Source organism: Rhinichthys klamathensis, unplaced genomic scaffold (assembly GCF_029890125.1).
Source record: "Rhinichthys klamathensis goyatoka isolate OS25496 unplaced genomic scaffold, OSU_Roscu_1.1 h1tg000088l_1, whole genome shotgun sequence".
In the NCBI taxonomy this organism is placed as follows: Eukaryota; Metazoa; Chordata; class Actinopteri; order Cypriniformes; family Leuciscidae; genus Rhinichthys; species Rhinichthys klamathensis.
Genome location: NW_026606628.1, coordinates 973,341 through 1,000,201, shown reverse-complemented (window position 1 = coordinate 1,000,201; position 26,861 = coordinate 973,341). Strand labels below are relative to the sequence as shown.

Sequence of the window (26,861 nt, the reverse complement as noted above, 5' to 3'; positions counted from 1 at the left end):
ATAGTTATTCTTGTAACTGAGATCGATGACAAATCCATTAGCAAAAAGTGCCACTAAAATTTAATGATCATACAATAATGATCTTATCATTGTGGCTCGTCAGGCCTGTCTCCAGACAGATGAGATTCATTGATCAGACATGACAGAAAGGAAACAGCACTTTGGCAGAATCTCTGCCCCCATCTGAGCTAATGTGATCTATATGGAGATACGAGACACAAAACCCATGTGTAGTAACACCTGAGGCTCTGTTTATCAAATTAGAGTTTCGTGAAGCATTGTGAGTTTATTCTAGGGGGCGCATTGGCTTTATCATGAGTCATTCATGTATAATGAGGTCATTGTTGCATCATAGCTGTGTTAATGTGTCTCATAGTTTACGTTATCGTTGTGTGACGCCTCATCTTTAAGACCAGACCAGGAATCTGCTCTCTATGGGTCATTTCTCCACACAGAAGGACACCAGACGCACTTTGGGTCAAAGTTCGTGCACAAAATACATGAGCTCCAGCCATATGATTCATCCGCAAACATCCAGTAAAGAAGTCAAGGATGTTTAATTGAAACATTCCTGTTGAGACAAATTCCCCAAATTCCTATCCATGAGATGCTGGCTCCCACCGCTAAGGGTAAACAAACAGCCTGGAGGTTGAAACAACACTCGGTACATGCGAAGTGGGAGGTTTAAAATGACAATACATGTGTCTAAATCAAACATTCACAGGATGTGGTAAGAGGCAGGGCCATCATTACGTGGGGATGACCAGGAAAATGGCCCCATAGGTTCGTCCGAGTGTATGGGTCCATAAACATCCACAAAAAGGGTGTCTCGTACCCTGCAATTCAAGGAATGGCCCAGAGGTCTCTTAAAAGATTAATCCACTTAAATGAATGTCACCACTAAAAAACTATAAAGAAAACCAAAACTGATTTTATGACTCTAAAACTAACTGAAAAAATAAATATAATGTATAGAATCTTAATTTTTTTTTTAGATAAGGCGATAAAACCCTACGAAATTTAAAGCCACTACTTAATTTATATTATTGAACCTGAGCAGCACAAAAATAATACAATTAAAATAAAATAAATAAACTATAAAACAGTGAAAAAACTAAAACTACACCGAAGGTAACAGTCATGCAGGGAAATCTAACAAAAATAAAATTTAAATAAAGAAAAGCTAAAAATAAAATGTTTTTATTGCAAAACTATAATAACTCTGAATTTACACCACCGTTTGAAAGTTTGGGGCCAACTTCTTTTTTTTCTAAAATAAATTAACACTTTTATTTTGATTGGATGCATTAAATTGATCAAAAGTGACAGTGAAGACATTTTAATGATACAAAATATTTATATTTTAAATAAATGCTGTGCTTTTGAACTTTGAAATATGAAGCAGCACAACGGTTTTCAACATTGATAATAAGAAATGCTTCTTGAACAGCAAATCAACATATTAGAATGATTTATGAAGGATCATATGACACTGAAGACTGGAGTAATGATGCTGAACATTCACCTTTGCCATCAAAGGAAAAAAATACATTTTGAAAACATTCAAAATAGAAAACCTTTTAAGAAAATATTTTAAGTAGTAATAATATTTTACAACATTACTGTGATTATACTGTATTTTTAATCAAATAAGTGCAGCCTTGGTTTCTTTCAAAAATATTTTTAAAAACCTTACCAAACCCAAACTTTTGAACTAATATAATTATAACTTGAGCTGGTTTCATAAAATGAGACAATTTTGGTCTCATAATCTGACTCTTAAAGCAAAATTCCATATGCCTCATCTGATTGTCCTCTGCCGTTGTGTGGCTGTGAACTCTCTTATGTCAGACAATATATAACACAATTATAGGGATATGACAACTGACTGAGCAGCATGATGGCTACTGAACAAGGATTTTCTACACCAAACATTTAAAATCTGATGCAATCTATCATAACTGCTGTCATTTTGTTCTCAGTTCATGCTGACTGCAAACAAATTGTCATATTTTTTTGTGAAAATAAGAGTGTATTTAACATCTATGATCATCTATGCGCCCCAGGTTATAGTGTCCTGCCGTGCTCAGCAAATTGACACATGGCAGGGAGTCAGCTTGTCATAGCGCCATTAGCACATTACAGGCGTTCAGACAGGACAATAGATGTCAGTGTTGACAGTGTGCCAGAAAACGGGAACATCACCTCTGGTTGCTAAGCAATGGACCATCCCTGGGAGAACTGGGAATCCTGATGATGAGATCATCAATAAAAAATGAGAAAAAACAACCAGTGCAGTCAGTTTGAAAAAAATGATGCCCTATTGTGGGTTTGTAGGAGAATTTTTTTTGTAGGAGAATTTGTAGGAGTTATTTTTTGTGTTCCAGTATGCTATCACTATAAGATACCACATGTCCACTTGTTTAGCGGAACTGTCCATTGTCCAAGTAGGTTTATCTGTCTTCCTCAGCAGCAAGGCTTCCTCATACACATCATGCACGAAGTGATTAAGCATTAGGAATTGTTGGTAATCTTCATTCAAGTTTGCATGACTTGCATGAGAAATGGCATATTTATTCCTGTAAGCATTGTTCAACTCAAGTCTTTCATGGTCTTCCAAACAGTAAGTACACACACAACATCAATGCACTTACATGAGAACCAACACACTCCCCTAAACGTGCGTGTGCATGTGAAACCATCTGCTAAATCCATTGATCCAGAGTTATAAAGTGCACAATCAATGTTTTCCTAATGTGGTGTTTTCACCGATGGCAGGGCCACTGACTGATGCACCAAAACAAGGTCGAAAAAAAAAAATCTGAGAGCATGTTTAAATATAAAACTACGCAGTATCATTTTAGGACTGTATTTAAACAAAAGATTGTTTATTCAAGCAAAGATCATTTTATGCTATACACATATTAGCAAATATATTTTGTAATGACTACGAGACACTGTCTGCCATCTGTGTCATTAAAATACCATCATTGCCTTGTATACGCAATAAAATTCAAATTAATTTCATCAAGTTTGTTCTATACTGAATCAGCTTATTAAAAGTAAATAATGATAAATGTCCAGTGACTGAAGGTTTGCAATTAAAGAGTTGCTGGCATCTTCTGTACAAGTACCCTGCATGAGGCTTTGTGTTTGAAAGACCACACCCTGCTGTATTATTGAGCATGGACTATATGAATATGCATGAGGTGGGTGGGGCCTGATCAATAGGGACGGCCCAGTAGTGAGCAGACACATGGAGGCCAGCTGAAATGGCTCTACTCTTCACAGGAAGCGTTCTTCTCTCAACCCATCCGCTGTACCAGCGCCACCCTGCTCAAAGCAATCCCAGAAAAACACAGGGTTTGCTTTACAAAACACTATAGACTTAGTGAAAGCCAAGAGTCTATTAAATACTGCTGCTGTTAATGGTGTTAAAAGCATTTCAAATCTAAAAGTATTAAAAATAGGCAGTATTAATACATCAGCTTTAAATAAAAATACAGATAATTTACTTTTTTGCACCAAAGACCAAATGAGACAAACAGACAGATATAGTGAACCGACAGACAGACAGACAGACAGATACATACATAGACATAGACAAACAGAGCTCTGGCAGGAGGACGTCACTCTTCTGAATGAGCTCGAGCTCAAGCTTCACCCCAGAACAGTATGTCAGTGGAGTGTCAGTCTCTTCACACCTCACTGAACTCACACACAGCCTCCTGATCTCTGCTGACCCCTGCTTTGGCATGGATGCCACAGTAAGCTTGCTAAATAAAACATGTGATGGGGTCCCATGCACTTACTATGCAGTTTTATGTGCCAGACACTGCACTGTATGCCGGGAGTCTAACTGTCGGTTTGGGGTGTTACCAGTTTGAAATGAGAGTTTCATTTCATTTTTCATTATCTTTAGTTGGTATAGTCTCTGAATACTTCTCTATGGTCACATACTGTGCTTGGTTGAAATTGGCCTAAACACAAATTGATCACCACCACATTGGAAGTCATTTATGTTAAAGTGCCCTTTCATGCAGTGTGTTCAACAAAGTTGTAAAGTCGAAAGTGCACGATAAATAAAGTAATTCCAAAAGAAAGAATCAACTCAGAACCGCCTAAACGAGTCATCTGTAACTTGAATTAAGTCACTAGAAAAGACATTTGCATAATAAACTATGCTGTATAGTTGTCTGCCCACGAACAACTTGACCAGCCCTTAAACACGTAATTTTACTGACGACTGCTTCTCAAATCTCAGAGTTCAACGCGGGATTCGCAAAACACTTGCTCTTGAAAGATGAGTCAATACCCAGTTTATTTGGACCAGCTTGCTCCTCAGAATCACAACCTGTAAGCATGAATAATTATTAATGTAGATATTTTCAACCGGGTGTTCAGAATACGTAGTTTTGTGTTTTAGATTGTGTAAGTTTCAGGCAAACTCACGTTATTACTGTCTTACTGAAATACTTCTGCTAAGCAGCTGTGGGCCACTATTACATAAAACTGTGTCTATTAATGCAGAATGTCTGTCGTTCTTATTACTTTGAGTAAAGGTAAAGGATGGAGCAAGATTTATTTTACAAACGTGTATGTTACATCAGTCATTCACGTAAGTGCTTGGTAAAATCGACGTCATCGTTACGGTCTTTACAATGTGTACAATCGCTGAGGACTGAGGAAGCCTCCTGAGCTGAAATTATGGTAATAATAACTGATAACCAATCACAACAGACTGGGCCATCTGGCCAATCAGAGCAGAGCAGGCTCAAGGAAAGGAGGGATTTAGAGAGACTGAATCATCTGACGAGTCGTTTGAGAAATTTTGAAAAATGTGCTGATGTGCAATGTATATTATGAGAAAATTAAAGTTTTTTTTTTTTTTTTTTTACATTTGATGCATGTATACCTGTTCTAGGAGACCTCCAAAACAAAATTAGGGAACTTTAAAAAAGCATAATAGGGACACTTTAATGTGTGTGGAATATAAGAATTGCAGAGTCTGCATTAAATCTGGAATTGAAAAACTGCCGGTTTAAGCAATTATGGAAATACTCAAGTATTCATCTATGGAAATGGTAATCAGTCTGAAGTGATTTAAATGTGGAATAGGAATAGTAAGAAAGAAATCAATTTGTGCTGTATGTTCAGAATGACACACACGATTACTAATAAGATTACAGATTTGTATAGCAGCTTTCCTGTCGCAAGATAGTCCATACTGTATGTTCTGTTAATAATATAAAGAATCCAATTTTCTACCAAATCAGGCATATAAATAGGACTAACGATAGATTAAACATTAAGAAACAAATAGTGAAACAGATTTGAAAGATTTGCACAAAAATACAGTAAAAACAGTAATATTGTGAAATATTACTACAGTTTAAAAGAACTCTTGTCTTCAGTGTCACATGATACTTCAGAAATCATTCAGATATGCTGATTTGGTGCTCAAGAGACATTTCTTATTATCAATGTTGACGATGGTTGTGCTGCTTAACATTTTTGTGGAAACCATGATACATTTTTTTCAGGATTCTTTGGTGAATGGAAAGCTCAAAAGAGCAGCATGTTTTTCCCCTCATTATAAATGCCTTTACTGTCACTGTTTTGATCACTTAAATGTGCACTTAATACCTTAAAAGAAATTATTAATTTTAAAATAGAGATACTGTAGTGTAGACAGAGATGTGGACAAATAGAGAGAGATGGAGATTAAAAATTGATCATACGAAGTCTGCAAGAAATATTTAAACATTAGCTGAACTGTACAGTATATCACATTCCTAAATTATGTAGGACCAGAACAAAGCACACAGGCTACATGTTGACACACATCTGATAAATATATTCTGACCTGCATCCTTATTGTCCTTTGAGAACAGGATTTCCTCCAGACACAAAGCTTTAACAGAGGGCCATACTGATTAAACGCAGTGGCTAAACTCGGCTTCCTTATGGACATTCCTGCTATTCATATCAAAAGGGCTAACTAATTCAAACCGTACTTTACCTGCAGGACCTCACACAATTGAAGACATTAACAGTAAAACGTTTATCTCTCTCAGACAGATGGCCATCCGATTTATTAAGAATAAAATGCCAAAAACAATGGCAGAAATAAAGGTGAAAGCTCTTAAAGAGAAATGAAAGTTCTGTCATCATTTAATCACACTCTTGAATATAAGGAGGAATTTGAAAGAATGTTCAAACTTTTTTAACACAATGAAAGGACATAGTGACCAACATCATCATTTGTGTTCCACGGACGAAAGTCATACAGGGTTGGAACTACATCTTTTTTTTTTTCAATAAAAGTTCACAGCAGGCGGTCTCTCTTACCTCTCCATAGTCTGTGGTGAGGATGAGAGTCCGGTCATCACAGCAGCTGACGATGGAGGGAAAGAGCTGCTCCTTATCCCGCACCCACACACAAGCTCCCTAAAAGACAGACAGACCAAATGAGACATTAAATACAGCAAACCAATCAAGAACAGCCCAAGAAAGGCAAGCTCATTAAAGATCTGACCTAAGAAGACAGAGATTTCCTTCCTATTGCGGCTGGTACATAAATTAAATATGCATGTATATGGAGGAGACAATAGTATGTGCTTCTAAAAAGAGCTGAGAACAGAACAAGATGATACAAAGAGGATATCAGTCAGCAATTTCAATTGATCTAAACCACAGCCCAACCCTTAAACCCCCTCATGGTCTTTCCATCATCATCATTAAAGCACCACAGCCATTCCGTCTCGCTACGTTTTCATTTTGTAGTCATACAGTGGTGCATTTGACTGGTAGAAAGATCCCTTCCAATGGGTTTAAACACACATTGTGGGCACACAGGCAGCACAGAACACTATTCATGCCAACAGCACATGCTGCAAACCAAAGTAAAGCCCTTTTGACAGCACCAAACCCAGTACTTTAAAAAGAGATGGTTGTTTCTCATGTCAGTTTTATGAAGGGGCCTTTGCTTGTGCACTCGCCTCTATGATAGGGTTTTTGATGGGATGCCAAAGCGTTGCTAAGTGGCTGCTAGGGCATTCTGGGTGGTTGCTTACTGCCTCCAAATCAATAGAGTCAAGTCCCAAGATCAGTCTGAATTGTAAAAGCAAACCCTCATCTTCAAGTCGTTCTAAACCTGTATGACTTTCTTTCGTCTGTAGAACATAAAATAAGATACTGTGAAGAATGGTTAACTGTTTGTTCATATATAGTTAATGGGGTCCAAAACAACATTGGACCCCATTAACTTTCAATGTATGGACAAAAAAGACATTTTCAAATGATCTGCTTTTGTGTTCTGCAGAAGAAAGAAAGTCATAGCTACAGGTTTGGAACGACATGAGCGTGAGTTTCCATTTTTGGATGAACTATGCCTTTAAGTTTATGCGTTTGCTCAAATCTCTAATGATGAAAACAGCTGCAATGAAAGGGTGGTCTAGCAATGCTTTTGTCTAATTGTGTGGCATCCTTTAAACAGAGCCGCCAACTTCCATGTTTTCAATCGGAAGGCCAAGAATGCAGAAATGGAGATGCAAAAACAGGAAAACAAAAGTCTGGCTGCTAAGACCACTAGTCATTTCCTGGTGTTGTGAACTGTAACACTGTCTTAATGGCCGTTCACACCAAGGATGATAACTATAACCATAAAGTTTGAATAACTGTTGTATATTCTATGAGAATAGGGAAGTCCACACCACAACTATAACGATAACCAAACAATATTGTTGGAATCACTTTGAGAAGGATTTTTTTTTTCAGCAAATGAAGCAAAAAACAATGACAGCCAATCAGAATCTATCCTGCTTTAAAGAGCTCTAGCTTTAAAGTGGCAGATGAAAAAAGTGCAGCGTGTGCTTATAATAAACAGAACGTGCGTTATTGTGCATTAGTGTAGACGCTAATATGGTAAAAGTTATAGTTACGGCTATTAGTGTGAACGGGCCTTTAGTGTGTATGGTGTGCCAGGTTCTGATCTCTCAAACTTACACACTGACAGCCATAAATCTTCACAGCGCGGCCATTCAGACGGCCAATGGAGTGTTGAGAGAGTAGTTTGTCCAACAGCACATGAGAACCAAAGGATCAATGGGAGAGGCTTCCACCAGGAAACCCAATCCCCAAGGTCAGAGCGTGAGGATATCAATCCTCATTAACTTTTAATAATGACCTGACATGTGCAACAGCATTGGGTCCCGTAGGCAACATGTGCAGGCATTCACACAATATACATCCACTCTTTCCAAAACACGCTGTATGAAGATGATCATAGACACATGATACACTGCAATGGAGACGTGGATTATAATGAGGCCAGACACATTCAAGTTTCAAGTGGAGGTAATCGTTAAAGGGATAGTTCACCTATAAATTAAAATTCTGACATAATTTACTCACATTCATGATGTTTCAAAAATTTTGGGCATGTGGTACAGTGTTAACAGGAAAATATTCAGCTGTTGTTCAGCTGAGGCCAGTTCAGTGTTGATTCAGTTCCATTGTAAAGAAAATCAATTATTAAATTAGTTCATTTCATCTATAAAGCAGTTTTGCAAAAAAGGACGTCATCGTCCAGCTCAGTTCAGTTCTCATACAACAGCGTCAGTACAGTCAGATCAATAATATTGTTGAATATTAAGTGTCCCCAACTAAGCAAGCCACAGGCGACAGCGGCGAGGAACCCGAACTCCATCGGGGACAGAATGGAGAAAAAAAAACCTTGGGAGAAACCAGGCTCAGTCAGGGGGCCAGTTCTCTTCTGGCCAACGAACGAACACGGTGTCATTATGATTCAGGCTGCATCACAAGTCAGAATTCAGATCGGGATCATTATTAGCATTTAAAAATTCATCCAGTTCCTTTTGCTTGAAGATCAATTCATCACGCCGGTATGGATCCGAAGCTGGTCATAGAGTCTATGCGGAGGACCTGTCTGGTTCTTGTAGTCTCTGCTGAAGATCTGTCCCGATGGCTGTCATGTCGACGAGGCCTTCAAAGGGGATTGTCTAGAGGACACGTTCTCTGCTAACATTCAGGGCTGCGTTTTGGTTGCGTCTAGGTGCAGGTCCACCATCCGATCTGATCACACTGCTATAATGAAAGTGGATTGTGACCAAAGGCTGTCAAGCGCCAAAATCATAAACCATTGAAGTATCATAAAAGTGGTCAAATGATTTCAGTTTGTTCATCACAAAGCTATCTTAAGACTTCATATGACTTGGAATACAGTGCACAAGTTGTGTAGACCACTTGAGACTTCAGTGCGTTTGTGTCATTTTTGGAGCTTGACAGCACCTGATCACTATTCACTTCATGGACGCTTTTCACAGGCTGTGATGATGCAATTCCACAGTTATAAACATTGTAAGTCTAGCAACATTATTTATTTTCACTTGTACATTTATAGCACAGTACTTTGTGCTATTTTATCTTGGTATTAAAATACAGAAAACTGACAGAAAATGAACACTGCTGAATAGGTGTTTCAAATACAGTGGAAAGAGTGAATGAGTGACAGAAACTTTGACATCTTTCTTTCTTCTGACCATCATAATCTCTTTTTTTTTTCCCTCTTTTGTAAACTCATAGAAATGCTATCGTATTTTTTTTTCTTTTGCTATTGGAGCTAGTGGAAGCACAAAAAATATATGTTGTAATCTCCTGTTTTTAACAATAACCATGATGACTTCTGCTTCTGAGAACCATGGAAATGTGAAAAGGGTCAACAATATAAACAAAAGCAGCTCAGACATTTTGCTAAATGTCTTCTCTTGCGAAAGAAAGAAAAGCGTGCAAGTATGGATCAACATGACAGTAAATTAATGATGACAGATCTTTCATTTTTTTATGAACTCATTAAAACTTAAAAAAAGCCACATGTTTGAATCCCAGATAGGTAAATCTTTAAAAAATAATTATTCCCACGTAGAATAAGATCTTCAGATTTTTAGCAAATATTATTTAACAATTTATTTAAACTTGGAATATGACATCTTTGAGAAGGCTATCTCTTTTTCAGTATGTTCCACACCGCGTAATGTCCTGTATGATCAACAGGATCTTTTTCAGGTTTCTTTAAAAAGCCTTGCTAAATGTAGCTCAGGGCTTATGGGACTGAGTTAAAAGAGCTTGAAGAAAAGAAGGGGTGGGGAAGCTAAACTGTATGCAATTGTGGAATTGAGGAAGAAAGCTAACGTTCAACTTCTCTTAAATGTTAAATCATCACATATGCGCATCAGACTAAATATACCTCAATCAGTTAACGCATTCCTTAAGCGGTCATTCCCTAAACACAATCAGCTCCAAACGCAATACCTATATTTACAGAAATACGATTAAAGCATCATTTTATTGAGCTGAAATCATGGATAAGATGAGAGAGATCAGCCAGGTCTGTAACTGGCACGGGAGGAAAATTACTCAAGCACAGGGCTCGGAAAAGCTGTTTCACGTGACCTGACTGAACTGAATTACATCTGAAGCAGGGTCTATGGATTTAAGAAGATCAGATGCCATTGTTACATAATTCTCATTTACAGCATTCCCGCTTTATGGCACATGATGTCATTGAATTACTTGTGTTTAATCTCATAGATTAAAGGAAGCAAACATAAGAGCCTTTGCAACAGTTGATCAGCTACATTAAAGTGGTGGGTTTATTTAATCTTTTTTTGTGTTTAATTGATAAATAATAAAAGATAATGGAGGAAATAAGACTATTAGTGCATGCAACCAAATGAAAATAACCTAACAAAACTATGACAGTTGCAAATAGGTAAATCATAAAATGCTCCATAATATGAATGATAATAATCTAGCATTATTTACCATTATACTACAGGGCTGTTGAATGCTTGAATCTGATTGGTTGACGAACGTTCTAAGGCATACAATTATTTTCAGGGAAACACACGGCTAAAGTAGTTCCAGGTCTTGACCGCATTACAGTTCCATATCACTTCACCAAATGATTTCAGTTATTTCAAAGGTCCTTACAGACCACAAAAACAAAAGAACCAAAACCCACAAAAACACTGACCAAGAAAATAAATATAGTAAACAACAGGATAAAACCGACAAATTATTATTTGTGGCCACAAAATTACATTTTATTATGTACGGAAAGCACATACTCTCTTTCTCCCGCTCTCTCTCCTACTCAAACACACACACACACACACACACACACACAAACAGTACAGACACATTCTCGCACAGAAACGTGTTGTCAGCGCTGCTCTGATGGTTTTATCAGTAAAATAGTTTAGGAACTTAAAAGCTACATGACATTTCTCAATAACAAGGTAATAATGACGCTGTTCTTGAATAGTTTAACATAGATAAACATATCTTCGCTATATAGTCATAGACGCTGCTGCCGAACTCTCTAAACACTGTTGAGAGACACACAGACTCGGGTAATTCACAAACGCTTGATCTCTCTCTCTCTCTCTCTCTCTCTCTCTCTCTCTCTCTCTCTCTCTCTCTCTCTCTCTCTCTCTCTCTCTCTCTCTCTCTCTCTCTCTCTCTCTCTCTCTCTCTCTCTCTCTCTCTCTCTCTCTCTCTCTCTCTCTCTCTCTCTCTCTCTCTCTCTCTCTCTACTGCATTAATAACTGCATTAGTCTGCTATCAATGGCTCAAGTCTCTGTTAGCTCTAGCAAATGACGTTAGGAGTTGGATTAGATGCGTGAGAAATTAGTCCTACACATAAGAGCGTTTTAAGGACAAAAACCTGACAAATGTCTTGAAATACATCATCTGAACAATGTTTGAAGTGTGGTTATAAGCAGAATAATTGACTCGGGTACATTGCATTATCAGAAAAGAATGCACCTGCTTCGCATTGTGGCTGCATTACCATCTCAAGTGTGCATTATTTTCTATTATCATCATCAATTATTCCTTACTGAATGAATGGGTATTGTTGCTGGGCACTTTAATGATTAATACATAGAAATTATAAAATGCTGGCATGGGCAGAACCAATGTATTAAATCATTTTGCCTAGTGGATGATAAACATTGTAGAATATATTCCATATCCCAAGCCGTATCGAGGGAGCAGATTATCACAGAGAATCTTTTGACTTGGGCCAATAAACATCCACCAAACAACCATCTTTCAAGTCAACAGAGAAATGCAGCCAGATAACAGATGTTCTGCACTCAAGGACACTCAATGTCAAGTAGAACCATAGAAAAACATGTGACGTTTCCCCCATGACCCCATATAAAGCTAACCTGGCCCTAGCCAGATGAATTTCGCTCCGCCTAGCTTCACTCACATCCATCTGGAACCTCTTCCAGTGAGAGTGATTTCTCCAACCAACTTTATGGTTTAGCCAATCAGGACGCAGGGCGGGAGTTTCATAGATGTGACGTAGTGGAGAAGCGACCGTGAGACTGTTTTGAACATTCAGACAACAATGGCGGCTCGCATCGAGGAAGCAAGCGTTAACATTGATGCTGCTATTTCATCCGTGTTGTCCAATCTACCTAATATTGTTTCATTAAAAGAACATCAGCGTCACGGGTTGGCTTCGGTGTGAGTGGTTGAAATAGCACGTCGATAAAGATGACAGACAAGTGGCTTATCCAATCATATGCAAGGATTTTTGATAAGGCCCAGCCTTCTGAAACGCCATTTCAATGGATCGGTTCCAGATGGATGAGTGAAGCTAGGCGGAGCGAAATTCATCTGGCTAGGGCCAGGTTAATATAAAGCCAGAATGGACAGAAATAAATTACTGGGCAAGTAAAGCTATTGTGCTCAGCTTCTCATATTTTTCCCAAAATGTCTTTCCAAACATCTGCATTACCATGTAATCTTTTTTTTACATCATGCTGAAACAGCAACGATGGGTTACTCCCTGAGATCCTATATTTCATATTTATTTTCAGAGAACTCAAAGAAGAGAAGAACTCTGAAAGTCTTATAATATCCCCACTATAATGACAACGTTTAAGACCAGACATGTTTCCACTGGCACTGCTGGAAACCGCCGCATGATGTCATCAATTATGTGGTGAGGTTAACAGATTTTCCAGAAGCAAGCTCCATGATGTGCCTCTGAAAGACAGCAGTGTAAACCTGCTTTGTGCACGGGGTGAATTGTATAGGCAACAGATGGCCACAAAAACACAAACCTCCTCCTCCTCCTTCCATTCTCTCCTCCACTTACATCATTTCATCCTCTACTTCCCCCACCTTTCTATCACCTCGGCAGTCTCAAAGCAGAATGGTCATGCTCGTGTCCCAGAGGGCAACCGGGCGGAAATCCTTCAACAAAGGCCAGCTGGGCAACTCTGAGGCAGGGTATTGTCCGTCAAACTGCAGCACACGTGCAAACAAAATAACTCTATCGTATTACATCGTATTAGAGACATGAATCAGCCCCTTTTAGCCGGAACACCAGTGAATCGATAGTAGAAATCGAAATTTTGTGGGCAAAAAAAGGTCCATTGTGGGTTGTCAATAGTGTAGAGATGTATGAAGAATAGCGCACACAGAAGTAACTTTCACAACAAGCCGCTTTCTGTTGGTCAGCACCGCAAATTCGCATAACCAACTTGAACGAGCGAAATCTGCAATCGGACTCCTATGACTGTATTTTGCCCATGAAATTCATGAAACGGTAAATGTGTCTGCACCTTTACTCAAATTTCAGTTTGGAATAGTGGACAACATGGAACCAAGATGCTCACATGGGAAATGCTCATTTAAGTCGGGCCCGCATCATTTGTCACTCCCCCTTCATCTTCCCAACATTTTCCCCTATTTCTACACTATTACTTGGAGCAAAAAGAAGTGGCAAAAGAAGTGGCAAAAAGCCAAAAAACTGAATAAAATTTTGGTAAATGTGTAAATAAAAAAAGTCTATATGAAATGGAAATTCACTCAATAAAAATATCTCTTTACTGAATGCATCTTAATGCTCTTATTGTCAACCATTTTTGTAAAACTTTTTAGACCTTGTAATATTTAACTATAATGCCTCGATCTTCCAATGAAATGCTTCTCTATGGTTGGTGACAGCTGGATTCCTCCGGCATCATTTAGTCTGCTTAAACCCTGTCCCTTTCTTATCGACTCAATCGACTGCAAGCTAACATTCAGACCTGCCTCTATCCAATCAACAACCCCAATGGATAGAACCAAATGCTCGCCCAACATTTTCTTCTTTTGCAATAATCCGTTTCAATTAGAAGTTTGTCACAATACAAATTACATTGCAACTTCAATCTAGTTCTGGCTTTTTTAAAAGCTTTTTGTTAAGTTTGATGAAGGATCTTAACACTAACTGTTAACCGGTAACACGGATGAGTGGAAAAAAAAGTCCCGTGCCCTTTAAAACAGAAAGCACAACTTAAAATGCTCCATCACTCTGAACCCTCAAAAGGGGCTACTATTACCTCTGTGTTTAACGGTGCCAAATTTGGAGGAGATTTGCTAATTAATGAGACTGAAACATTAATGAGACTACACAGCGCAAGGTGGCGTGTCTCTTTCTCCTTGTGGCAGGGAGCCCAAGACCAAGAGTATCGAGTGATCCAATCAACTCAACAAAAGAAAACTAATCAACTTCCACAAAATTAGATGTTATTTGGCAATTAGTCCGACGCTAATTTTCTTTTTCCGATCACACTGCATTATTTGGCATTAGATGTCAAAAAAGAGGGACAGAGAACTCAGTCCTAGACATTTTGTTTTGGAAAAAAAAAACCTTGTTTAAGAAGAACTCCTGTGGACTTTGCAAATATCATAAAGACTTTTCCAAAGCAGCTGCTCACACTCTTTTTCAATGAGATTCCTGCACACTATTTAGATCTCAAACATTGACACTTATTCAGATTACCATAACAATACTGACACCTCCGCTGACCTCTGGCTCTCCTTCAGTGCAGCTGTGCAGATGTGAAGAGCTCTTCACATTACAGAGGGCCTCGGATATTGAAGAGCAAACTGACTGGGCAACTTAATACTAACTGACTTTAGACTGCAAAATGACACACACACATACATACACATACAGACAGCTCAATGAGTCTTGGTTTATTCTGTGAATTGCATAACACTATGCTATATTTCTTGTAATTATCTTAAGAGAGAAATAGAGCAAAAAGCACATGTTTTCCAACAATCATGTATTTAACAGAAAGACCTCTTTGAACTCAGACCAGCAAGAATGTCCTCCATCTCTCTTCTTCTATACTGGTCATTTATTGTGCAATGGCAGATGATGGTTCAAAGCTAACAGAAAACGGTTGTTCTATGAAACCAGTCAATGCTTTGAGTTGAGTTACTGCAACGTGACCAGGATCAGGGGTTTGAACTGCAGAATATTGAGTGACGGAAATGAGGTATTGGTCAAGAAATGAGTGAGTTTACGGGTTGGTGTCTGATTAGATTGATTGAAATTACTACTGAAATTATACAGGTTCAAGTTTGAAGTTGTCCAGAGATCTACATGTCCTTTGAACAGTGCTTACATAACCTGTAGGATGGATCAGGACAGTCAACAACTGACTAGCCGGTTACTGGGGTCATCTAGTGAGATTATCAAGATTGTTTAGCTTTCATATTCCATCGAAGTGCTTGAAATTGGGTGAATTAGATCTAAAACTAACTTTTCCTGTAACAAATTCACTCAGTCTTCAACAATACATTTCAAGACAATTTAGACTTAAAATCCTCTACTCTGAGCAATTTAAATGATAATACACAAGAAAAACATAATTATGCATATAAGCTTTCAAATGTTTTGGGATCAGTAAGATGTTTTAAATGTTTTTGAAATAAATCTTATATGCTCACCAAGGCTGCATTTATTTGATAAAAAATCAGTAAAAAATAGTAATATTGTGAAATATTATTAGAATTGAAAAAAAAAATGTCTTATATTATAATATATTTTAAAATGTAATTTATTCATGTGGTGTAAAGCTGAATTTTCAGCATCATTACTTCAGTCTTCATTGTCACGATCCTTCAGAAATCATTCTAATTTGCTGATTTGCTGCTCAAGAAACATTTATTATTATTATCAAATTTGAAAACAGTTGTGCTGCTTAATATCTTTGTAGAAACCATTATACATTTTTCAGGATTCCAAAAGAAAATTTATTTGAAGTAGAAATCTTTTGTAACATTATAAATGTAATGTATTTACTGTCACTTTTGGATGATTTAATGTGTCCTTGCTGAAGAAAAGTATTACATTTCAAAAAAGAAAGAAAAAAATCTTACTGAAGGGCTATAATCTTACTACCCCCTAATTCACAATAAAAACAAAACACTGAACATATCTAAAAAAGGCTTTTTGACAACTCTGTGTTCCATTAAAATACATGACAAGAGCAACTGAACCACACAAAAGACCAATCTATTGTGAAAGGGGAAACTCTACCTTAGGGTGACTGTATGTCACAAGCTACCGCCAAGTGAAACCAAGACAGCTCTCTCCCACCCTATGTCCTCAACCTCCCCAGACCTGCATGACATCAGCCAAGCCAATGAGAGGTTTGCCTCACCTCAAATCAGGGTCACAACCGAAATGAATGTTTAGCATCTTGTAGAATAAAATTCCTGAAGATGAGCTCAAACATTCTTTAACTCTAAGACATATTATTTCAGGAATTATTTGCAAAAAGCGCCCTTTTGTACGGTCCAAGCGATACATTTACAACATTAACAATTCAGAACATGTAAATTCACAGTTGAATTGACAATAGAGAGCGAGGCAGAGAAGGAGCAGTGTTTTGTACAGGATCCGATAAACAGCCTTGGCGCTCCGTCACTAGGCTGACAGCAGTATGAATAAATGATGGAAGGTGCAGCTGATCAGAAATTAGCTAATGGAGATTGTGGACCCAGGGGAAGGACACTTCCCGGACTTCCCCCATATCAGACAATAGAGAGAGAGAGAGTGCTAATAGCATTGAGAGATTGTGACACTTAATGGTATTAACCTTACAACTGAGATGTTCGAATGATTAGCATAAAGCATAGCCTGGAGACGGTGATTAACGGTCATGGCAGGTTGTCATAATCTAAATGAATGAAACTTGTGGATGGATACTCATACATTAGCTGTATGGTTTTATTTACACAGTTTTGCGTCCAGATTTGATTTTTTTCTCTCTTCAGACAGCAAAGATAAGGAAAGGAAATATATAATGGGAATGTGACATCCAACTTTTCTCTAAAAATGCATCATCCTTGCAACACCATATAGCACAAATACAGACAACGAGGAAACTTGTAGGTGTGCATGTGTCAAACACCAATGTTTGCGCACGCTATCAAATGGAGTATACTTTGAAAGGCTACGTGTTGGGCTGTACGCATATGCTAAGCGTTAGCATCAAAACTGTATTATTTGGGCTTAAGTGGTGGTGAAGACTGGAAGCTGTGAGTTGGACAAATCATGTGCACAAGCAAACTTTCCCACTGCTGTAAACCTTTAGCCAAGCCAAATACTGAAGTGAAGCGAAGTGTATTCAAATAAAAAACAATCTAAAATGAATCATAGTGTTTAATATACAGCTGTAGCCCTCAATAGTAGAAAGATCCCAACATGGGGAAGGACAGAAGAGGGACGGGGTTATTACTGATGTGGCAGCTCTTCTCAGTTGTGGCATTCAACAAAGACACAACAGACGTTCAGATAAAATTGGCCTTTTTATAAGTGATCAATCTGACAAAACACATAAGAAATGCTTCTCCAGCACCAACACATCTCAATGAGGAAATGAAGGAGACATACGGTTCTGTCCACGGTTATTAGCATCTCAGAAGCCTTTGAGCGGCCTGGTGCCACTATACTGCATCTTCATCTCACAAACTGTACAACAGCTGTTGTTGAGGTTTCTTCTGAGTCAGATTACTGCCATCTTGCACTGATTCTAATGTGGAAAGCCAGCAAAACAATAAATGTTGACTAAATGTGCAAAGGCTTTACCTCAGTCTCATAAAATGAAAGTACAAAATTTAATTTTGCCACCTGGATCGCTTTGCAATGTTGTCCTATACTTGAAAACAAAAACAAAAAACTATTCCAACATCCCTTTTGCATCAGCAAATAAGAGCGGTAGTGTCACACAGGTTGTGATCCCCACTGAGAACATAATGAGAAATTTATTTATCTGATGGAAGAGTTGGTTGGGGTTCTGAAGCCTTAAGCTAAATCTGCTTTGGCACATCCTGTAATGCACAGCGCTATAGCTTGTTGATCATCTAATGCTGACAATAACCAATTTAAACCCCATTTATACACAGTTATTTCAACATGTTTCCCAACAATACAGAAGGACTCAATTAGGGTAGTATTGGTTGCAGTTTAATGGGATGGCAGAATGCTTGAACTCATTTCTTTAACCCATGACTGTATGCCACATCATGTCACAGATGTCCCTCCATGATGTCTTAATCACAGGGAAAACCTTGTCCTAAAATAGGAAACATGCCATCTGGGCTGGCTAAACAATTACATGCTGCGTTTTTTTACTCTAGAGCTCTTGGTTTCTAAGTAATTGAGGCTTATGGATATTACGTTCCTGGCTGCTACTTAAGGGATATTTCACCTGAAAAAGAAAATTCTGTTAAAAAAAATCAATTACTCATCCTCATGTCGTTCCAAACCCATACGAATTTGGTTCATCTTCAGAACAAAAATGAAGAGATTTCTGTCCCTTTACTTCTTCAAAATGTTCATAAAAACATTGTAAAAGTAATTCACATGAATAGAGCAGGTTAACCGAAGTCATCTGAAGAGATACAATCGCTTTATATGATGAACAGATTTAATTTAGTCTATATAATTAGCATCTATAAACACTGATCAATGAGCACAACGTACAGTAAGCACAAACACGCTTGCTTAATCCATGAAAATCAAAGGGTTTTGTACATGCATGTAAAAATTGCATTCGCATTTATAAGTTCTATATATACCAACAACATTAATTTTTCAAAACCATCTTAAACATATCAGCCATGGAGATGAGGAGACCAGGTCAAGTTGCAGTTGGTGTGTTAGAATTAACATGCAGTATTATTCAAGATATCTATTATGAATCAAATCATTGTGAGGTCATAGCAGGTTTGACATTAAACAAGCTTAAATTGAAGGATGATATTGCATGTCAGCTGTGCAACAGCTTAATCTCCTAATACAAGTAAACCCCTCAAAACTTTTATTTATTAAAACGAGAAGAGTAAAATATCCAAGCAAACACTGTAAAATATTCAATACATTTTTTTTTTATTAAATGTTCTGTACAATTAACCACATACCTAGTAGTTCCTCTGTTATTTGGCGTGTACCTGTGTGTCTAGCCCACAGTGAAAATGAGGCCTTCCACGGCCCCCTGTGAATCTTTCAGGGCTCTAGTCAGGGGTCCGTCTCTTGTGAACAGATTACAGCACAAGAACTGATTGTGTTAATCAGAGCCTTTAAAGCCAGTCTGCTACACCCGTCTGCTCTCAGTGCCCCGAGCTACAGCTGCTGACAGGGGCACATAAATAATGCTGCACTGTCACCAGAAGGACAGGAAGGATGGGATGGTACAGATATTATGAAAAGGTGGGTCCACCTGACTAATTTATTGGCCCCGAGAGGGTGATAATTGTACAGATGCTCTATTATGCCAAAACATTCATGAATCTTTTTCACTGAAATAGTGTTTCTCAAGTCACTGGGCTTCCTCTATAAGGGTTGTAAAAAATTATATGTTTTTTTTTTTTCATGAACAATCACAGGTCTAAACAGCGAAAAGTGATCTCACATGCTCAATAAAGGTGGAGAAGATCTGTTAAATATCGTTTGCTATCAAAGATCCTGTGAAAATTAAAGCATGACTACTTAGAGAACAAATGACAGTCTACAATCAGATGACCATAATGAAGTTAAGCCCCTATGATCACATTTTGGAATTAGCATAATGACTATTTTCATTTGAAGGTGAAGAAGAGGGTGGCCAAATCTTAATCTGAATTAAACACATTATTGTAACAAAAAAGAAAAAAAGAGATGAAAAACACCATAAAAGTAAACTTACAAACCAACACAAACACTATCCACCAAATAATCTCTCAACCAGACAACCTTCAGTCCTTGAGCTGCCTGAATGGCATATTGGCACAAACTGGTATCTCCTTCCACACAATTTGCCCCTTAGTTCAAAACAAAAGCTTTTCAATAGCACCGTTTGGTGTTGATGGCGAGGACCCATGGCCGCTGTATCTCAGCAGGGGGGCTGGAGCGGCGGCAGATGGAGACACAACTGAATGCAGAGGTACAGTATTAAGAAATGAAGGGGGAAGGGGTGCAGTGCACACACAGGCCTCAGAGGAGATGATAGAGGAAGCGCTATTTACATGCGCCGCACCCTTTAAAAGACACTGTAAAGTGCAGCTAAAGAGAATGAGTCCCGTACACTGCCGTAGCTTAAATAATGTAGTTAAAATAGCAACAATTTGATAAAAAAAATTGCTCTAAAAAGTGCTTTTAGAAAAAAAGTGCTAAACTCATTTTTTTTTTACAAAACAGCGAATTACATTTCAAAATACATTTGTCTAACATGAATGTATTACAGATCTTTCTAGTGCCTAATCACAACAAAAATAACAATATTGTATTCAGTAGCTCAAAATTTCTGCCGTGTTCCAAAGAAATAAACTCCATTTATAGCACACCAAAAGGGATGTGGTCTTCCTGAGTCATGCTCAAGACTTTTAAGGTCATATACATTGTGGTTTACTGTACAACCTGTCCAAAATCGACTCAAAAACCGCCATCCTGTGATGAGAACATCTGAGAGTCTATTTCTACCAGTTTTCTAATTAAAAAAAAGAAGGAATGGCATTAGGGTACTTAAACTCCATAACTAACAAGCCAATAAACAACAGATTGGCCACACAAGACTAATTAAACCCACAAAGTGAACAAAGAGTAACTGGATTGGGGTGAATCCATCTGGGTTTGTGTCCAGATGTACACTGCAGCCCAATAATCATGTTAAAAAAATAATTATAAAAAAAACGGTCAGAGAATAAATCCTGTCAACCCACATTCAAAACCTGTATATGACAGAGAAGCATTAATAAAAGCATCAGTCCTGAGAAAAAGCGATCTTTGCTAACGTCCAGACTGCATTGAAAGGGATTAATATAACCTTATGGGATTGCCGCTGTACTCATGTAGCCCCACTCCTGCTCAACACTGGATCATCTAGCAATCCGGTTTGAACTGAAATAACTCCTGCACCTGTGAGAAGACAATTCATAATTCTTCATACCAACCCGCAGCATGACGAAAGCACTGAGTGCCAACAGTCAGCCTCATGACTGATTAGTCATAATAAGAGATTATGACAATGCAACTAGGCCCCTGAAACCTTAGAACAGCCCTATTATTGACAATAAACATGCAAATTCCCCCAAAAACTAGATTTTAACAAAGTTCTCAATACATGGATTCTTATTAAGAAGAGATGTACCCAAGGCCTGACAAACAAAATAGATGTGGCGGGGAACAGGAACACAAAATCTATTTATTGTTTTGTTCTTCCTGTCTAGTACACCCAACAGAGTAAGGAGGAAAAGCTATGATTTCAGTCGCCATCAACATGAGAGGTTGCCTAAGGAAGTTAAAACCAGACAGAGAAGAATAGTGTGAAACCCAAACCAGAGGAACTTCAAATCCAACAGCTATGGGGCGACCGAGAGGCATGGCTTGGAATCTCGGGGTCAGGGTTACAGAGACTGAGATCCTCTGGACAGGAATGTATCTGGAATAGGAATCTGTTGCTGGATTCGAGACACTGTTTCGAGAGACACTTTAAAAGCAGGAATTCCATTTTTAAAGCAGGTCAGCTGTTGTTCCAGGCGATATGATCACTTCATCCATCCTTTTTTTAGACCGCTCTTCTGAGGTGGACGTTGTGGGTATTTTTATAATAGCTGACACTGGACTGAGCCGGAAATGTATTTGTGGTTCTGATTAATTAATGTGCTGCTTGAGGAATAAGCTGAATTCCTCTGGTCAGTATGCGAGCGAGAAACATAAACATTCCTTCATGCTAAAGATGGACACGAGTGCCCGGGTAAATTAGTTTGAATAATAATTGGGTGACTCAACTTCAAAATAATGAGACGAGTCAAAATGGGGCCACATTTTTGAGTTTAGTTACGGCTGTATCTTAGGGTCCAATTCGTGTCAACATTATCACAGAGACTTTCACTGCAGTGCCTGTTCACACATGACTCATTCATCCATTTAAAAAAAAATTGTGAGAGAATTAGTGAGGGTTTAGGTTTTTTAGAGGTGCGTTAAAAAATGGACATATACAATAAAGGCAGACCTTCCTCAAGTGTGATGTAAAACACATAGCGGAATGCCAACTTACACAATATACATTGGAGGGAAAATCAAAAATTAGTAATACAATACTAAAAAAAGTTTTCGACATCCGAAATGATTGACCAAAACAGTTAGCACTTCTCCAATAATGCGTTTTGACAGTGTTAGCATCTATTTTGTGCCAAATCTGCACACAACATGGATAAGCTACATCAAAACATGTCAGCAGCGTGGACGCAGTTCACTGTCTACTAAAACAACTAAAAATTATGCAAGAATAGCAATACGTAAAATATGTTCAGCTAAAATATCAAGCGTCTTATTGACGAAGAACCAATTTTTTGATCACCTGTGAACACGACACCCTGAACAGCAGAGTTCAGTTAACCAATAATGCCAAGTAAATTACCAAAACTTTATACTTCAGTTTTTGGGTAAATGAAAACTTTTGCTTTTGTTGTTTCTGTAAAAATATGTTGATGCATCACTATTAACTTTTTTTATGGCTTTCAAAGGCTTCTAACACACTAAATATACCGTTTCTTGGGGAACTCAGGGTTAAGTCTTACTTTAAAGCAGTGATGAGTCTATCACAGGTGGGAATGTTGAGCGGAATGGGAATCCCATGCTTCGTAAATCTCTCCATGGGAGGATGAATCCACTAGTTTGTCTGGGAACAACCACGCTTAGTCATTAGGATCAATAGGCATGGACAGGTAAGCTCCAGCAGAATGATCTAAATGACACACTCTGAGTATGCAGTAGTTTAGTGACTCAGCAGCTGGCGGAGGAAGGATGAGGGCTTGTCTGAGGGAGAACACAGCCTGGAGGGGAAGCTAGGGATTTGGCAATATTACTACGCCTTGTCCTAAGTGTGGATTCAGATGGGAAGGGAGGCAATGCTTTGACATATCAGTGAAGCATAACAGTGGTAATGTTAGTTTAACCAACCCTGAATTACAAATCATACAAGAAAAGTGAAGAATCTTTAAGTCAAAGTTTACAACAATCCATACCGACTATCAGACATATTGTTGTAATAATTCCAAACCATACTTTTGATTCATGCTTCAATAATTTCATTAGTCTTAGCTTTATATCTGAATTCAAATGCTTTTAATGCTCCAGATTAATTAAAGCCACACTGACCGCTGTGTGGGCCAACGAATGGGAACTTCTTCCTGACAGTGGCCCATGTCTATAAATAATCTTGGAATGTTTGCGTTGTTACTTAAAGCCTTATCATTCAGGCTCTTAATCTTAGATGTGTCTCAGACCCCTTCTGTCCTCCATCCACCCCAAACAGATGTTTAATTACTCTTCCCATTTAGACCTTATGTGGTCTTCCAATGCTCTACTATGAAAGCCTGACTTTATATGCGACTTCATATATCACAATACAAAGTATGTGACTCTGTATAGTGTTTTGTGGAAATGGGGTACAAATAAGTATTCTTTAAAGGATTAGTTCTCTCCAGAATTAAAATTTCCTGATAATTTACTCACCACCATGTCATCCGACCCAGTGTTTACAAGTGTGGAGAAGGAGGTCTTTCCAACTTCAAAAGCGTCCGACATTGTTGTTTTACCTATTTTTGTGAAGGGCGTTTGACTTAGTCATTGCACGTTCGCTTTGTAAACACTGGGTCGGTACTTCCGCCTACATCACGCGTGACCTTTCCAACGTACGTAATGCAAGAAGTCGTGGACATGCATCGCAGACCTAGTGCAAGACGAGCATTTCGTTTTTTTAGAAAATGACCGATCATTTCGCTATATAAGACCCTTATTCCTCGGCTGGGATTGTGTAGAGAAGTTGCATTGAAACTGCAATTTGGACCTTTAACCCGTTGGTCCCCGTTGAAGTCATGAAAGAACATGAACATCTTGGATGACATGGGGGTCAGCCAATCTGAACAATTGTAGTTAAAAATATATATATATATTTTTGAAAATGACCTATCGTTTCGCTAGATAAGACCCTCTTCCTCAGCTGCGATCGTGCACAGCCGGTTAAAGCACTTCAAAGACCTTTGAAACTGCCTTGATTTGGACTTCAAAACATTGGTTGCAATTGAAGTCCATTATTCGAAGAAAAATCCAGAAATGTTTTCCTCAAAAAACTTATTTTCTCTTCCACTGAGGAAAGAAAGACATGGATATCTTGGATGGCATTGGGGTGAGTAAATTATTAGGACATTTTCATTTTGAGGTGAACTAATCCTTTAATTAGACTCTTCAAAACTTTTAGACCACCAAAGTTAGGAAAGTTCAACAATTGCAGTGCAAAAAAAACAACTGGTTATAACATAGGCTTTTCTAACTAACTCTAAAAAAAAAAAAGTGTATTTCTTTTGTGTCTACTACAGCACTGAACCATACATACTCTTTGGTGGTCTGAAACATTGGAAGTGGGGAGGGGGTTTACAAGGCCACCTGAATGCTATACATTAGTATCTAGTTAATAATGCTGCAGTGGGTCAGCGCGTTGTGTGTGAGGTCTGAGCTTTCATTGCCAGCAGGTTTGTTCTCATGCTGACACAGAGACTGTACAGCAAAGCCGACAGAGGGAGGCATGACACGCATCCTGGGGGTCTCCATTGAGGCATTTATGATCATTTTACTCTGGATTAAGATGGTATTTTGTTCACTGCTGTTCTGCAAGCACTAGTGATCTTCAAAGACAGTGAAGTGGTGTTAAATAACCTTTGAACTTGTAATGAATGTGAGAGGAACTCCCCAGTTTTCCTCACCTGGAGGGACAGAGGGTCCTAGCAGAATTAACACCTAATAATGAACCATGACAAGTGCCTTTAGACTTTATAGACCATGGTTTTATAGTTAATCAGACCTGATTTAGCAAAAAAGAAAGAACAATGGACAAAATGAACTATGAATATAGTCTAGACAGAGAGACATAAAAATAGACATGCATAGCCTACATAGGCTATTATTCTGGTTTAAATATTTTAAAGATGCTAAAATATTAATGTATTAAACGCCGTTAGCTATGCAGTAAAACGATAACATGTCAATTGTGATCAAAACTTGGAACAAGCTCTGCAACATCCTTTTAAAGGCAGCACCATCACAAAGGAAACAGGGAGAGACTGTTCCAGTGAAGTGTTCAAGTTTTCCACCTACCTCAACAAAGAAGGTATCCATCTGTATTATGGTCCTGTCCAGTGTTTGGTGATCAGGGTACCACTAACTCCGTGCACTGTATAGATGCTCTGCATTCACACGCTTAAGATAAAGCTGATGTTCCCATCGTACAGTCCAGACAGTAATTCCTCTGATTAAGCTTAAAGTTTTCTTTAAAAGCTCTTGGCAAACTCATTCAGAAACGACTTTTTGACGGGTATGTGTCTGTTGTGTGTATTAGAAGAAGCTCGTGTTTGTCCCAGCGGCAATCCTGCTCGTCTCGCGCGGCGTGCGCTTGTGTATCTTTGTGTAGAGAAAACACTGAGGAGGACACCGGCTCATTTGCGTATGACTGCCGGGGGCGGGGCTTATGAATAAGACTCCGCCCACTAGACACACCCGGGTGAGAGCATTAGAGCTGCATATAATGGCACAGCACTCCGTATGAGGAAATTCCTTATAATGAAATGAATTGGTCTGGCCCTAAGCTATTTTTTATTTATCTCATAAATAACTGCAAAAGCAAAATATTATATTGTGGTTATCTAATTATGCTGTTCAGAGTTGTTGTTGTTGTTGTTTTAGTTGTTTTTATATATTAATCTTATTGTGATGAAAGAACAATAGGAAATCATTAATTTGTGTTTTAAATTTTTTAATGGCAGAACAGAAGTTTTGTAAATGTCCTCAGAAATTGCTCAGACTTATTCTACTCATTTCATGGAGAAAAATAAATAAATAAAAACTGTTTAAGGAGCCCATTATTACATGATTTTTGAGAGAGAGAGAGAGAGAGAGAGAGAGAGAGAGAGAGAGAGAGAGAGAGAGAGAGAGAGAGAGAGAGAGAGAGAGAGAGAGAGAGAGAGAGAGAGAGAGAGAGAGAGAATATCCAGGGAATTCTGGAATGGCTTTGACCCACTTAGTGTCTGGATTGTCCTTTTAGGAAAGTCACCCAAATTCAGACTAAGTCCCTGCATGTCGGTCATCACTTATAAAAAAAAAAAAAAAAAAAAAAAAAAAAAAAGATTTATTAACATATGTTAATTAACAGCTCTACGCATAATATCAAGTCAATATTTGAGAATGCTTGTGAATGAAATGTTATAGCTAACACAATCAGGGTGAGTCCACTCCCTCAAATTCTGGCAGTATCATTAACAAGAGCCACTATCTCAGCATGTTTGACCCTTACAATGGGGTTAATTATATTGAAGTGAGCTCCTATGAATCTCTGTTTGGAGCTCCTCTAAAGTCAAAGACTGAGGGAGGTCTGTCTGTATGGGTGTGCTACAGCTGCTCTTGCTGTAGGCACAGTGTTGTGACCTTTCTCATTTAGGTC

The 26,861-nt window shown here is 38.3% G+C and overlaps 1 protein-coding gene across 1 annotated transcript in view; it reads right to left on the bottom strand.

Annotated features, from left to right (window-relative positions):
* Window positions 1-25,827, bottom strand: part of myo10l3 (myosin X, like 3) — a 74,951-nt gene extending 49,124 nt beyond the window's left edge. Inside the window, exons 1-2 of the mRNA XM_056251716.1 lie at window positions 25,523-25,827; window positions 6,352-6,450 (exon numbers count right to left, since the gene is read on the bottom strand). Coding sequence (XP_056107691.1) covers window positions 6,352-6,450; window positions 25,523-25,543 — 120 coding nt within the window. The 5' untranslated portion in view covers window positions 25,544-25,827. The remainder of the gene's footprint in view (window positions 1-6,351; window positions 6,451-25,522) is intronic.
* Between the last annotated feature and the right edge of the window lie 1,034 nt (window positions 25,828-26,861).